The 15,887-nt window shown below is 39.6% G+C and overlaps 2 protein-coding genes across 2 annotated transcripts; both read right to left on the bottom strand.

The window, feature by feature from the left end:
• Positions 1–13: 13 nt before the first annotated feature.
• Positions 14–3,058, bottom strand: LOC138876084 (uncharacterized). The gene is made up of 6 exons (XM_070154979.1): positions 2,840–3,058; positions 1,961–2,309; positions 1,305–1,624; positions 867–1,112; positions 570–694; positions 14–452 (listed from the first exon to the last, which is right to left on the bottom strand). The coding sequence occupies exons 1-6, from the start codon at positions 3,056–3,058 to the stop codon at positions 14–16; spliced, it is 1,698 nt and encodes a 565-aa protein (XP_070011080.1).
• Positions 3,059–5,064: 2,006 nt separating this feature from the next.
• Positions 5,065–6,522, bottom strand: LOC138876080 (uncharacterized). Its single transcript, XM_070154973.1, has 2 exons — positions 5,773–6,522; positions 5,065–5,565 (listed from the first exon to the last, which is right to left on the bottom strand). The coding sequence occupies exons 1-2, from the start codon at positions 6,520–6,522 to the stop codon at positions 5,065–5,067; spliced, it is 1,251 nt and encodes a 416-aa protein (XP_070011074.1).
• Positions 6,523–15,887: the final 9,365 nt, after the last annotated feature.

Genomic DNA, 15,887 nt, shown 5'->3' with positions numbered 1-15,887 from the left:
TGGCCATTCTGTTCTAATAAAGTTGACCATGGCAAACTGCATTCATTCTTTTTCCATCTATAAGAGCTAACTGCTCGTAACGACTCTTTACCCTTTTTGCATTGTCGAGTTCTGCTTCCTGTATGATCCTCAAGGAAGGAATTTCTACCTCGGCGGTAATAACCGCCTTTGTGCCATAAACCAGCATATAGTGAGTTGCCCCGGTTGATATACGGACTGTGGTGCGGTACCCCAACAAAGCAAATGATAACTTCTCATGCCACTGCTTATGCTTTTCTACCATTTTCCTCAGTATCTTCTTGATATTCTTATTGGAGGCCTCTATGGCTCCGTTCATCTGAGGTCTGTAGGCTGTAGAATTCTTGTGTTTGATCTTGAAGGTTTCACACATGGCTTTCATCAAGTAACTGCTGAGGTTGGAACCGTTATCAGTAATGATTGATTCTGGAATCCTGAACCGACAAACAATACGGTCACGGACAAAGTCTGCCACGACTTTCTTAGTTATTGCCTTATAAGATGCTGCTTCAACCCATTTAGTGAAATAATCAATTGCCACTAGGATGAACCTGTGCCCATTTGATGCGGCAGGTTCAATTGGTCCAATAACATCCATTCCCCAAACGACGAATAACCATGGTGAGCTTGTTGCATTAAGCTCGTTTGGAGGTACCTTTATCATGTCTGCATGTATCTGACAGTGATGGAACTTTCGAACGTACTGGATGCAATCCGTTTCCATAGTCATCCAAAAATAACCTGCCCGGAGTATCTTCTTTGCTAAGACAAAACTGTTCATATGTGGACCGCAGATCCCAGCATGGATTTCTTCTAGTAGCCTGGGTGCTTCCTTCGCGTCGACACACCTTAATAACCCCCATTAGGAGTCCTCTTGTACAGGATTCCTCCGCTGTGAAAGAAATTGTTAGATAACCTCCAAACTGTGCGCTTTTGAGTGGGATTTGCAAGCTCTGGTATTCTCCTTTTGTCAAGTATTCTTTGATGTCATGAAACCAAGGCTTCCCATCTGCTTCTTCTTTGACATGTGCACAGTAAGCTGGATGATCATGAATCTTCACTGGAATAGGATCTATGAAGTTCTTATCTAGATTCTGAATCATAGATGATAGGGTTGCCAATGCATCGGCAAACTCATTCTGGACTCTGGGAACATGCCGAAACTCTATATTTGTGAATTTGTTCCTCAAATCTTGTACATGATGCAAATACGGGAGTAACTTGGAGTTCTTATTTGCCCATTCTTCTCAGACCTAATGTATAAGCAAGTTCGAATCCCCGATTACTAGCAACTCTTGAATATTCATGTCAATGGCCATCTTGAGTCCCAAGATGCAGGGCTTGGCCATGTTGTTGGTGCATGGGAATCTGAGTTTTGCAGACACTGGATAATGTTGGCCAGTTTCTGATATGAGGACTGCTCCTATGCCAACCCCTTTGAAATTCGCTGCTCCGTCGAAAAACATTCTCCAGCCGTCATAGCATTCTGCAACGTCTTCTCCTATGAAGGATACCTCCTCGTCAGGAAAATACATTTTTAGGGGTTTGTATTCTCCGTCTATGGGATTTTCAGCTAGATGATCCGCCAATGCTTGTCCCTTGATTGCTTTTTAAGTCACATAGACAATGTCAAAATTGCCTAACTAGATCTACCACTTGGCTAGCTTTCCAGTGGGCATGGGCTTTTGAAAGAGGTACTTCAGCGGATCCATCCTTGAGATGAGATATGTAGTGTAGGCACATAAATAGTGCCTCAGCTTCTGAGCTACCCAAGTCAGAGCATAGCAGGTGTGTTCCAACAGAGAATGCTAGGCTGCGTACGGGGTGAACTTCTTGCTAAGATAGTAGATGGCTTTCTCCTTTCTCCTCGTTTCATCATGTTGCCCTAGAACACAACCGAATGCTCCATCCAATACTGAAAGGTAGAGTAGTAGGGGTCTACCTGGTTCAGGCGGAACCAAACCTAGTGGTGTGGACAAGTACTCCTTGATTTTGTCGAAGGCTTTCTGACAATCACTAGTCCATTTGGTAGCGGCGTCCTTCTCCAGCATCTTAAATATCGGTTCACAGATGACAGTAGATTGAGCTATGAACCGGCTGATATAGTTGAGTCTCCCCAGGAAACTCATCACATCCTTTTTGTTCTTTGGCGGTGGTAATTCTTGAATAGCTTTGGCCTTTAACGGATCCAGCTCTATCCCTCGGCGACTTACAATGAACCCTAGTAGCTTTCTGGTAGGAACCCGAATGCGCATTTCGCGGGATTCAGCTTCAAGTTTTACCTTCTCAATCTGTTGAAGAACTTCCTCAAATCTTCCATATGATCAGTGGCTTTCTTGGATTTGATGATGACATCATCTACATACACCTCAATCTCCTTATGTATCATATCATGAAAAATAGTAGTCATGGCCCTCATATAGATGGCCCCACCATTCTTTAACACAAACGGCATTATTTTGTAACAATACATCCCCCACGGCATAATGAAAGTCGTTTTCTCAGTGTCTTCCTCATCCATCCATATTTGATGATACCTAGCAAAACAATCGATGAATGACTGCAACTCATGCTTGGCGCAATTGTCAATTAGAATGTGTATGTTCAGCAAGGGGAAGTCGTCTTTTGGACTGGCCCGATTGAGATCCCGATAGTCGACAAAGACTCTAACCTTTCCGTCCTTCTTTGGCACTGGCACAATATTGGCTAACCATGTTGGATACTCTACTACTCTGAGAACCATAGCTTTGACTTGCTTAGTGACTTCTTCCTTGATTTTCAAACTCATGTCAGGTTTGAATTTTCTGAGCTTCTGTTTCACCGGTGGACATGTCGGATCAGTCGACAGTTTGTGTGACACAATAGATGTACTCAAACCAGTCATGTCACCATATGTCCAGGAGAATATGTCCTCATATTCCTTTAGAAATTCTGTGTACTCTTCCTTTTCTGATGGTGACAAATGAACACCGATGCGCGTTTCTTCGACATTTTCAGCATCTCCCATGTTAACAACCTCAGTTTCATCCAGGTTAGACATAGGTTTGTTCTCAAAATTCTCAACTTCTTTAACAATCTCTTTTAGTATATCATCTTCTTCTTAGTCTATATCCATTTGTTATGTTGTCTCGTTGCATGTCACAGTCATCGGTTCATCAAGATAAGTAATAGTAATGATGTGTAAGTAAAGTAAACGAGAAAGTAATAAGAGTAAGATTTATAAGAAACTGAAGTGCTTTGATAATTTTTATAACTGTTTTGAACATTGGAGCTCTTATTTTGAAATAAAAAATGTGGAAAGAAAGTCAACTAGTGAAAAATAAAAGATAATGCATGGTGCTTTGTTCAGCCTTGCTATCCTGAAGCTCTCCGGGCTCAGGTGGTTCTGATTGTCCAATTGTTGAGGCATGCTCCTCGGCTCATGGCTTGTATAGAAGGGCCTTCCTCCCCCTCCTCCTCGAAGATGACGCAACAGTCCATGTCTTCCAGAAATAAACTCCTCATCACTTCTAGTGCTTCCTCTTCTTCCGACCCATATATGACATCGGCTGGTTGGAAAATTTGTTCCAAGCGAGGTATCGGATGCTATAGTGGATAATAAGGTTAGCGCCATGGTGTTGACCATTCATTGAACTCTTTCCAGATATACTCGTATCCTAGACCGAAAGTGGTACCATGTTTCTTCAGCTTGATAGGCTTAGCGATCCCTTGGAGATTTTTGTCGAGTCCTTTGCCTAGTTCATACCCGCACCAGTTCAGTATGCTTTCGATTTTGTTATCCCACCATTTATCTTTGTCAATGGCGTTGACTCACTCGATGTAGTGATATGTCTCTCCACTTATCTTCCTTTTGCCTCCGATAGTCGCGATGGTCTGGCGACTGTATATGGGATTGCTATTGTCGCAGTGATTGATCACTTCTTGGTGATTCCACTCAAATTTCACTGCATAATGTAGTGTGGATTCTACAGCCCCAGCGGCATGATCCAAGGTCATCCCAGAAGCAAGTTGTAAGATGCTAGGATGTCTATTACTTGAAAATCAACATGAAACCAAGTGGGTCCCATTTGCAGGCACAAGCTAGTCTCCCCAATAGTGGACCTTTGGGAACCATCGAAGGCCTTGATGTTGATGGCCCCATCTTTGATCTCATCCAGACCCTTCCCTAATGTTCTGAGTGTTACCAATGGGCAGATATTGAGGTTGGACCCTCCGTCAATCAGAATTCTGGTGATGAAATAATCCTCGTACTACACAGTGATGTCCAATGCTTTGCTGTGACTCAAACCTTCTGGTGGCAACTCATCTTCATGGAAAGTGATCATGTGACTCTCCAACACCTACCCTACCATGTTTACCATCTCTCCTCCAGTGATGTTACTTGGTACATATGCTTCACTAAGTACTTTTAACAGAGCATTCTTATGTGCATCGGAACTTTGCAGTAGAGCCAGGATAGAGATCTATGCCAGTGTCTTGTTCAATTTGATCAATGACCGAGTACTCCTTTGCTTGTATCTTTCTCCAGAGATCATCAGACCCGGCTTCAATAATGATTGGTCGTCCAGAGGCCTGCTTACTCATCTCAGCTAAATGTTCCAGAGTATATACTCCGTCGGTTCTTGTCATTCCCTGTGCCAAGATTGCTTCTCCGGATTTGGTTTTCCATTTCCTTATTGCCTCAGCTGTGTAATCCCATGGTATGGCTTTTGGGTGGAACGGTGTTGCGGCCGTCATTGCTACCGAAATGGGAACCCTTGCTTTGGGAGGTAATATAGCAACCTCAAATGGTACATGTGCCTTTGGGGACCCAAACTCGACCTCAATTGGTGTTGGCGTCTTGGCGGAAGATGGTGTTTCAAGATCAAGTGGTATGGACATGTTCATCTCGGCGTCTTCAGCCGTCATTGCTAGGAACCCTTGCTTTGGGAGGTAATACAGCAACCTCAAATGGTGCAGGTGCCTTTAGGGACCCAAACTCGACCTCAATTGTTGTTGGCGTCTTGGCGGAAGATGGTGTTTCAAGATCAAGTGGTATGGACATGTTCACCTCGGCATCTGGACCACAATCGGATTAAGGGTGACTGTTGGTTTCTTTGGCTTGTCACCTTCTATTATTAACCCAATCGATCCCTTGGGGTCCCAATCATCTTCTACCTCAATCATATGAATGCCTCCACTCTTGTGGTCTGGTAGAGGGTTGTTACGGAAGTTCGGAGCATGCTCCTTCGCCACAATAATCTTGTTGTCAATCAAAGCTTGGATCTTATCCTTCAGAGAGCGGCACTCATCAATGGTATGCCCCTTCATGCCGGAATGGTATGCATAAGTTTTGTTTGGGTTGACCCGTTGGGAAGGATTTTTAGGAGTTATAGCAGGAATGGGGGTGACATAACTAGCAGCTTTGAGCCTTTCATATAGCTGGTCAATCGGTTCCGCGATGGCGGTGTATTGTTTGGAAGGTCTGTGGTCGAAATTTGGTTGAGGTCTAGGAAAGTTTTGGCAAGTGGGAGGTGATTGATAATGAGAGGGTTGAGTATTATAGTCCTGGTAGACATGTGCATGTTGGGAATATCTGGGTGAAGTAGGTTGATATGTGGGAGGTGGAGATGATTGGTAAGTAGGTGGTGGAGCTTGGTAAGAGGGCGAGAGTGCTTGGTAATTTGGGGTAGGTTGATATGTGAGTGGAGGTACTAGGTAGGTTTGGTATTTGATTGGGGAATTTGTCCTCTGTGCAACCATCACGGCGCTCACATCCCTTTTCTTGGACGTGCCACCAGACTGTAGAGCCTTGTTGGTAGCCTGCAAAGCTTCAAAGTTAGTGACCATACCACTTTTGATACCTTCCTTGATCTTCTCCCCTAGCTTGATGATGTAGGAAAATATTTGGCCTTCAATCAACATCAACCTCTCATAGTACTGCGTGTCTTGAGGTCGGACGAAAAACCTGTTCATTTGTTCTTCTTTTAAAGCTGGTCTGACCTTAGCAACCTCTGATCTCCAACGAGTAGCATACTCGCGAAATATCTCCGTGGGTTTCTTCTTCAAGTTCTGGATGTAGAACACATCTGGCGCATTTTCCATATTGAACCTGAACCAGTCCATGAAATCGGACACCATACTTACCCAATTCGACCACTTCTTTGGGTCTTGGCTGATGTTCCAAGATAGAGCATCTCCCTTTAGACTCCTCATGAAGAGTTTCATGCGAATCTTTTCGTCTTTCCCTACTCCGACTAGCTTGTCGCAGTATGTTCTCAGATGAACTCTCGGATCCCCGGTACCGTCAAACATGTTGAACTTAGGAGGTTTGTACCCCTCGGGCAGCTCGAAATTGGGTTGAATGCAAAGGTCTTCATAATTCAGCCCTTCAATCCCCTTACTTCCCTCGACGCCCTGAATTCTACTAGTCAGCTTCTTGAGTTCTTCTACCAGATTCTTGATATGAGAGTCCTTATTATCAGACTCGGGTGTGTTTGAAATGGTTTCAGTATAATGCGGCATAGTTTTCACATAAATGGGGGTATTGTGATGAGGGTAAGAATGGTCATTTGTGGAGTTCACAGGTTCCAGGATGAGCAGTGGGGGTATTGTTGGATGTGTGGCAAGTGTTGTAGTGGTGGTGAGGAGCGAAGTGGTTTTGTGTTTTTGGAATGTTTTGTGGAGGTGTGGGATTTTGGGCGTTTGGGAAACTGACATCTGGGGTGGTGAGGGAAAATGACAAGCTTGCCAAGTTCCGAACTTGATCCAGTTCTTCTTGAAATTTCAACAACTTCTGTTCGAGTTCGGCGGCACTTTCCTTGGAAACCTGAATACCCTGAGGAACCTCTACCCTTTCGACTGAGTTCTCCTTTCTGGTGTTGCTTAAATCTTCCATTTTTCCTTTGTTTCTGTTTCTGATAGGACTCGGAGGAGGTGGAGGGCCCTTGGATCTTGTGCAGTAAGATGATGATGCCAGAGTGCACGAACTAACCTTTGGGGAGGGGAATAAAGCAAAAAGTAAAAAAACAAAAAGGTAACAAGTTAGTGAGGATTATGAGAAGAAAACGTTGCAATATTTAAACACATAGTGCAAGAATATAAATCGTGTCCTAATTTGGGAGCCTCGTTGTGCCAGAGGTAGGCCTAGCGACAAGTTGATTTGGAGAACTTATATTGTTAAATGCCTCATTTTATTGATAAAAAATAAGACGAATCCCAAAACCATACTAAAATAGCAGAAAATTAAATGTCACTAATGGTCATTGGCCTTATTACATTCCTAAAGAAAAAGAAAAAACTCTTATATATTTGGTCCCAGAAGGACCTTCCCCAGACTCGGCATTTTTGGCTCCATCGAATAGCTTCACCAACTCACGAAGTCGCAGCAGCAGGTAGGCTCTAGCCAGGTGCCCACCTTCGTTTCCCTCAGCATTCTGGCAGTCCACGTTCCTTTTGATGAAATTCCCTTCTAGCTCCACTAAACCCCGTGTGAGCACCTAATTTTTGATAATATTTAAATTTTTTTATCACTTCTTCTATGTAAATATTTTAAGGGTTTTAACCTACAATTTTTAGCTTTGTTACACTTTTCATTATAGGGTAAAAATACAAAATTTTAAAGGTGAATTATTCCTATTAATATTATTTTATTTTTATTTTTATTTTTATTATTAAATAATAAAAAAAATTCCGAAAAAATATTAATTTTTTTTAATTTTCAGGAGTGATTTAAAAAATAAAAAAAAGGAAGTATTGAATGAATAAGTAAAAGTAGGTGGAATTCTCTTTTAAAAAGTAAAAGAAAGTAGAAAATTTAAAAAATAAAAGTAAAGTTTTGTGGAAATTTTAAAAAAATAAAAAGTAAAAGAAAGTTGGAATTAAAAAACAAATATAAAGGTATCTGAAAATTAAAAAAATTTAAAGTAAAAGAAAGTAGCATTTTTAAAATAAAACCAAAAGAAAGTGGATTATTTTTTTAGAATAGTTAAATAAAGTGGAATTCTCTTTTAAAAAGTAAAAAAGTAGGATTTTAAATAAGATAAAAGTAATTAAAGTTGGAATTTGAAAAATAAAAGTAAAGAAAGGTGGGATTTCTTTTTATAAAAAAAATAAAAGCAATTTGTAAATGGGATTTCTTTTAATTAAAAAATAATAAAATAATAAAATATTTTTTAAAAGAAATTCTGAAAAATCTCGAAAATTTTGCTATAAATAGGAAAAGAAAAAAAGAAGAGAGGAGAATTCATTTTGGAGAGAGTAAAAAAGATAGAACCAAATTTTCTGAAATATTGAGAGCGGAAGAACACTAGAGAGAGTTCAAAGCTAGAAAGGTAAAACAAATAGAGATTTCCGGACTATTTTTTTCTCCATTTTTACTGGTTTTCTCCGTGTTGCTGGGATTTCTGGATTGAGGTGTTGAAGCTACTATGTTGGGCTTTCTTCTGCTGTATTTTGTTGTTTGCTGTTGCTGATTGCTTACCCCATTTTTCTGTTCTACATACCAGGTACATGTCCTGAAACTCGATGTATGAAAATATCCAGTTGAAAATGAATGAAGTGGAGGCCTATTGTTGTTGAAGTGGAGGCCTATTGTTGATTTACTGCTTTCATTATACTGTAATAACCGTACTGATGGACTGTTAATTATAAGTTTGTGCATTTGAACCGTTAAGTGTGTGCTACATATTTAGAAATGCATATGAGTTTCGTTGAGTATTCGTTGTAATAATTCCATGTTGGACTAACAGAATAGTTTCTATTAGTTTAGTTAATTTCCGGTTTTCCTAGATCTATATAAATGGTATTTTCAAGCTGTAATTAATTAGGCTGTAGACTTTTAAAGTAGTGTGATACTTCTTCTGATCATGGGAGCTTTATATTTAGTAGTGATGATGTGAGTTAATCTATAATTCTGAGTTTGAGTGGTTGTGTGTGGGTTCGAAATCAGAAAGTTAAAAGTAGATATGAGATATGTAATTCGTAAGGTTAATTTAGGCAATCCATTTTCGTCCAGCATCCTTAATTCTCGAGTTTCAATTCTCATATGTGGTCACGTTAGTGTTTAATCAAAGTTCATGAGTCAGCATTTTAATAAAAATGAGTCATAGTAGGGAATTTGAAATTTGAACTAGTATGCACCATGTTTGAAATTGTGATCATAGGCAGTTTACGTGGGTCATGAAATCTGAAATCAGTTGCTTTCCAACTCATGTTTAATGTTGCATTGAATTTATTTTACTGGCTAGTTAATTTTAGTAGTAGATTCATCAGATTTGTGTTCTTAATTAAATTGAAATTCCATTTAGTGTAAAAGACAGGGCTTAACAGGCTAGTCCCTAAACGTTTGGACCTCAGGATAATTGATGCACGACCCAGGCCAGTTTTGGCCCCTTTCTCATTTAGGCCTGGGCCAAGGTCTGTTTTAGCCGATTTTATGGTGTATATCTGGTTTTAAATTCCCTCTGCTGGGCTCACATCGGAGCCCAATGGTCGGATGTTGGTGCAAAAATATTACTTAGTTTGCATCAGTCCAGTAACAAATTAATTAGGCCCTTTCTTTTATTTTAGAGACAAATTAAGTAGAAAACTATAGATTGCTCTTGGTTTGCACTTAAAATAATAAAACGGGATGAGCCTCACTAAACAAAACACATAAATTTCGGGGCCCTCGATAATTGTATATATTAAAATACTTAGATTTCGGGACGGGTCGTTTAGCGAATTTCACGGCCTTCCCCAAAATAATAATGCGTTAGTCTCTTTAGGCGCGTATTTTAATAACATTACCTCCCTAAACTCGGGTGCGCATTTATGTGACCCAAATCTAAATCCCAACGATGTTAAAGTATGTCCAAAAACCACGGGTGCATTTATGTCACGCGGTTCAAGACTTGTTTTAATGACATTGCAATTTTCTTTAAAAATGAATAAAAGCGGTTAAGGTTAAAATTTGCACATATGTTCATAATTGTTAAAATCAGATAATTTAAGCCAAATATAACAGTTGAGCGACCGTGCTAGAACCACAGAACTCGGGAATGCCTAACACCTTCTCCCGGGTTAACAGAATTTCTTACTCAGATTTCTGGTTCACGGACTGTAATACAGAGTCAATCTTTTCCTCGATTCGGGATTCAACCGGTGACTTGGGACACCATAAATCTCCCAAGTGGCGACTCTAAATCTTTAATAATAAATCCCGTTTCGATTGTCCTTTAATTGGAAAAACTCTCTTATGCCCTTGCGGGTGTAGGTAACAGCTCTGGCGACTCTGCTGGGGACCAAGAACCCAGAACTTTTGATTCAGGGTTCAGAATTCGAGCTTATAATAATTGTTATATCTGGCTTTGTTTATTATCTGATTTTATTACATGTTTGGGCCTAATGTGCTAAATGTTGCATTTGTCGCTTTGATATTATCTGAACTGTATATATAAACTGTTACAAAATCCCTCTCTTCTCTCTCTTGAGGAGTGCACGCTGGTCGTGACTTCTTTCTGTTAATGTCCTATTCCAAATAGAACGAGGTTCGGACAAGTTGCAAAATCGGATGATCTTTTGGTTACCGGTACGCAGCCCCCCCTCGGCTCGAGTTGTCCACTCAGGTAAGCCAGGTCTAGAACAAATAAACCTAGGTTTTAAACCTAGTATAACAATACCTCATGCCGGATCCCTAGTAGGAACGCTTGTTTGCATCATGTGCATTTTGACTTTAGGGACTCAACACAGGGGTTGGGTCCGTTTAGGACAGGTGTACCCAAAATAACAGACCATCTTGATGCATCCTATGTGCTACATGTTGCATTTCTTCGAGGTAAAAGGATCATTTGGCGGACTAATGATAGTTGAGGGCAAATGAAAAAAAAATAAAAAAAGAAGAAAAAAAAAGAGGGTGAAGAGTGAAGATAAAGCGAGTGGGGCCTAATTATGTTTTCTGTTACATTTTGTTAAGAGAAAAAAAAAGAGCTTAGAAAATTCAAAAGATTTTTATACTTTTTCATCATTTTTCAAAAATCAAAAATCAAAAAAAGGGAAAAAGAAAATAAAAAAAAGAGTTTACATGTTTCATCATTTTTTCAAAAAAAAAGAGAGAAAGAAAAAAAAACATATTTTCTCTAAATTAGTTGTTATTTTTTTTCGTCTCGCCCGTATCCTATCAGCCCGAACTACGCGAACCTAATTCTCGTCTCTCGGGGCGGGATACGTAGGCAACCCACATAGGGTCCGGTCTTACTAGTAAATATTATGTTCTTGGCTTTGCGGGGTCTTAGCCAAATTTTGCACTTCTAGCCACCTTTTGGCCAAATAAGCCATTTTGCAAAAATAGCCTCAATCATGTCTTGCATGTGTCCAGTAGGGAGTGTTATTGTCTCACATAGTGTTGGTTTAAAGTTTTCTCATATAGGTGTGGATTTATTTACCGGAGTTTGAGCATGACAGACACCCCGTGACCATCCAGTCAGGATCGCTCAATCAGGAGTTGCTTAAGGAGATTTGTTTTATTTTTATGGTTTGAGTCCGTTCTTCATTTTATGTCTATCTTTTACTTTCTAGTTTTGTACAATAATGTCAAGTCTTTTGTTATTGTATTTTCTTCTTTATATTTGAAAAACATGTGTTGTAACTTAAAAATCCAGAAAAAAGAGATATTGCATTTTATATTTCCGTTATAAGTTTTCTTTAGATTACTAATTCTAGAAATTAAAAAATAAGAAAAAAATTTGAGGTTATTTTTCCTTTAGGCAATTAATATCTAGGGCTTAAAATGAATTGTTTTTATGTTTCCTTTAAGTATATTAGGACCAAAATTCCAAAACAAAAAGAGAATTTTCTTTTAGTACTTCTTTAAAAACTTTTTTTAAGGTGTTAATTCAAAATCTAAAAAGATTTTCTTTTGAGAAGTATCTTTGGGAAATTAGTGAAAAATGAAAAAAAAAACTTTTTATTTTCTTTAGGATATTGTACATAGAAGAGAAAAAAAGACAACATACTTTACCTTTGATTTATTTTCGGAGTTTCTCTTTTAGGTAATCAAGATATCAAATGAAAATTCAAAATATTTTTCTGTGGTTTATTCTTTAGATTTTCTTCCTAAAAAAAAGAATCAAAAAAAAATTTCTCTTCTACGATTTTTCCTTAATAATTCCATAGAGTATTTTTTTCCAAAAGAGAGAAAAAATATGTGTTCGTTAAGCTTGAGTTTGGAATAGGTTATAGAACATTCAGTTTAGAAAATTCAAATTCTTTTAGTTCTTTTTCTCATCAGAGTAGTCATTAAGGTAAAAAAAATGTCAGTTTGTTTACTTTATTCCCGATCTTCCAGAACTACGCAAAGATCTGATTCATGCGGCGTCATGATACGTACGCAACCTACATAGGGTTCGATCGAATCATTTTATTTTTTTTAAAAAGAAAAAAAGAAGGAAAAAAAGGGGGAAAAGAAAAGAAAAAAAGGGTGAAATTATAGGACGTGAGAAATAAGAGGAAAGAAAAGAGTGATAATTAGAAAAAAAAAAGGAAGGAAAATGATCAAGCAAGTGCTAGAAAAGCAAAGAAAAGGGAGGTTGAAATGAACAAATTGGGATGATGCCAAGTGACCTTATGACCCTCGAAGTCATTCTAGAACCGTTAATTGTGGCTAGGTGCATTGCACGCAATGTGATATTTTTGTTGTTAAATGCCCTAACGCTAACGTGATAGCCTCATTTTGTTATATTCATAGCAGAAGGGTGGTTGGTTTGTGGTTTTTAAAGTGGTAACTCTTCTCTACAGAACAAAGTCAAAAGGCAATGGCAGACAACAACAGACTGAGTTGGTTGATACCGGTGCCCGAAAGCAGTTGGTTGAACAGGACAATGGGTTGGTTGAAGAGGTAGAGATGTTAAGACAACACATGGCGGACATGTATCAGGCTTGGATGACTGGGAAGGCACCACCCCCGCCACCACCTAGCTTCCTAGATGATGCCCTTATCCAAACTCCGGACACAATGCTAGATGATCCTCCATACTCTCCAGATCTACCCGCTTATCACAACTTTCCCAACCACCCTAGTAGCTCCATCACTCGTCCTCCAACTATCTTTTCCCAAAAGTGCCCTCCTGTCATATCCACTATTCCCAACAATGAATATCCACTCAAAGCTCATGACCAAAACTACCCCGTAGAGGTTGTCTACAAGGTTCCTGACTCATACAAGAAGAGCCCTCGGGATAAGCTTCATGTTGAAAATGAAAGGTTCACAGGAAGATAAGGGAAAGAAGGGATACCCAGGAGGCTGAAAGGCATAGAAAAATCCTTGAAGAACAAACAAGGAAGGGAAGACCAGGGTAGCATGGCTTACAAAGAACTGTCTGTGTCCCCTGACGTTCGCCTGCCCGCGGGGTTCAAAGTGCCAAAATTTAACTTGTATGATGGGTGTGGAGATCCGGTAGCCCACCTGAGGGTCTATTGCAGTGAAATGAGAAGCGTTGGAGAGAAAGATGTCATGTTGGGGGCATATTTCAGTAAGAGCCTAACTGGGGAAACTTTGGACTGGCATATTCGTCAAGATGTTGGTAAGTGGCCTATATTGGGAGACATGGCTCAAGATTTTGTTCGATACTTTTAGTACAGATCAGGCATTACCCCAGACCGCTCCTCCCTATCTAGAATGGAAAAGAAGTCGGAGGAAAGCTTTAGAGAGTTTGGGCTCAGATGGAGGGAACAGGCTTCTCGAGTCAATACCCCGATTGGTGAAGAATAAATGGTTGAGCTTTTCCTACGAGCCCAATGGCCCACCTACTTCAGTCATTTGATCCCGGCCTTGGGAAAGCCTTTCAAAGATGTGTTAAAAATGGAGGAGCTAGTATAAGAGGGAATCAAGTCAGGCAAAATCATGAGTTGTTCGAAAGACATTCAGAATATCCCAGTAAGCTTGGGTGGAAGAAAGAGAAACAGAAAAGATGATCCGATGGGCTTTCCCATTCAACACTTCCAGCCTCGACATCGTCCCCATGGATATCCTGATGCACCTGGTGATCATCCCCAATGCCACTGCTCTCCACAGAACTCCCAAAATCGTACATCACTCTCTCAGTACCCAGCTCCACAAAATGCCTATCTACCCCCCACGAGCCTATCGAAAACCCCCTGGATCAGGTTTTCGGCCCAATCAAACATTTAAGAATGAGAGTTTGCTGAAAAAAAGAAAAGGCTTTCACCCCATTGGGAGTGTCATACGCCAGTTTGTTCCAAAAGTTGAAGCAATTGGACATGTTGAAGCCGATCCAGATAAAAATGTCGAACCCCCTGTCAAAGAAGTTTGATTTTTTTCAAAGGTGCGCATATTGCTTAGATGCCCCGGAGCATGACATAGAGAAGTGTTGGAATCTGAAGAATGCGATTCAGAAGCTTATTGATGCAGGTGACATTGTCGTGCAAAATCCAGATGCAGCAGACACCATCCAAAGTCCATCGCATGTGCATAATGAGACGCATATGGTGGGTATGATTTATTTTGAAAAGGAATGTGAGAATTCTTCTGGGAGCCTCGGAGGCTCACATGCTACTAAGCTTTCAGCGCTGTCAGAGGTTGATCTTAAGAACGAGCCGGCGGAAGGAACCCAAAAGCAATTTGTTAAGAACAATGTGATGAAGACGTGTGAAGTTCCTAGTATTGTTGATGCATAAGTCAGAGGCTAAGATGTTGAGTTTGAGGATTGGAAAGATTCTCTTTTATTGGTGATCCAGGGAGGAGCTTTGGTGGCTTAGTTTGTTGTCATTTCTGTTGTCCGGGTTATTTCGGGGTTGTAATCCGGATATTGTCTTGTGACTCAAACCCTTCTATCCTTTTATTTTGTCTAGTTCCTTTAGTCGTAATATCTCATTTAGTGTTATCTAGGTTTGTTCAAGGGTTGTATCCCAGTTTGTTTTAATTGTTTTGTTATTCGAACCATTTCACTTTCTGTCTAATGCAATGTCCTGTCTTTTGTTATTTCCAGTCGTTTTCTTTGTTTAGTTCTTTTCTATCCTTTCATTTTGTCTTTTGTCTAATGCCGGTTCTAGTGACATGACATGCATGCAAAATTCTAGGCCTGGTCTTAAAGTCAGTTTAGTTATGAAGCAATGGAACAATTTTGAAGATGATTGGGACATTTGAGGGAAATAAGTAAAGGCATTTTGAGATCACTTCCAACCCGAATTGTGTGAAACTGGGGTAGGTAGAACGTAAAGAAAACCCTACCAAAATGCATCATGTCGCATCGGGTTGAAGCTAAAGGAAAGTTTGCCCAAATTAACAGGAGTCATTCGTGGTAATGAGGGTGAGAATGTTGTCCAATGGTACTTTATATTTAACAGATGTAGAAGGCGAATCTGTAGATATGGTTATCAAGTCTGGTACAATCAAAAGATGTTACGATTGTTTTCCTTGGTTTGTTTAATTGTGTTGTTTGTACTTGTCATGTTTTGAAGATTGCAATGACGAAGGCATTTTGTTTTGCTATCTAAACACCTTATCCTTCGTTACCCCTTTTAGCCTCATTTATTTTCTTTCATACCCCTCTTTCGGAATCAGTAGCAAAGATCAGAAACACAAGCGTGAAAGATAAGTAAAGGAAAAGAGAAAAGAATAGAATGAAAAGGGAGAGAAGAAAAATGAAAATTGAAAAAAAAAAAGAGAAAAGAAGAAAAAAAGGAAAAAGGAAAAAGAAGAAAGAAAAAAACAACAAAACAACAAAAAAAAAAGAAAGAGAAAAGAAAAATCACAACAACAGAGCAATTCCTATGTCATGAACTACGTTCGACCTGATTCCTTTTAAGGATACGTAGGCAGCCTCACGGCTCGGTCCCATCAAAATAAAAATCCAAAAGTCCCCAAGTAAAGAAACTGGGGCAGAAGTTGTGTT

This window comes from Nicotiana sylvestris, chromosome 1 (genome assembly GCF_000393655.2).
Source record: "Nicotiana sylvestris chromosome 1, ASM39365v2, whole genome shotgun sequence".
NCBI classification, from domain to species: domain Eukaryota; kingdom Viridiplantae; phylum Streptophyta; class Magnoliopsida; order Solanales; family Solanaceae; genus Nicotiana; species Nicotiana sylvestris.
The sequence above is the reverse complement of the archived record's forward strand: the minus strand, read 5'-3'. Positions and strand labels throughout refer to the sequence as shown.

Bases quoted from the DNA above. Each gene is read 5' to 3' on its own strand.
- LOC138876084 (XM_070154979.1), bottom strand. From the start codon at position 3,058: ATGTCTAACCTGGATGAAACTGAGGTTGTTAACATGGGAGATGCTGAA. The intron at 1,113-1,304 runs GTAATCGGGGAT...TCTATGATTCAG, and splicing joins TGAATATTCAAGAGTTGCTA to AATCTAGATAAGAACTTCAT. The intron at 695-866 runs GTGTGTCGACGC...CATCACTGTCAG, and splicing joins TCCTAATGGGGGTTATTAAG to ATACATGCAGACATGATAAA.
- LOC138876080 (XM_070154973.1), bottom strand. From the start codon at position 6,522: ATGCCGCATTATACTGAAACCATTTCAAACACACCCGAGTCTGATAAT. The intron at 5,566-5,772 runs GTGAGCGCCGTG...CATGTCTACCAG, and splicing joins GCACGTCCAAGAAAAGGGAT to GACTATAATACTCAACCCTC.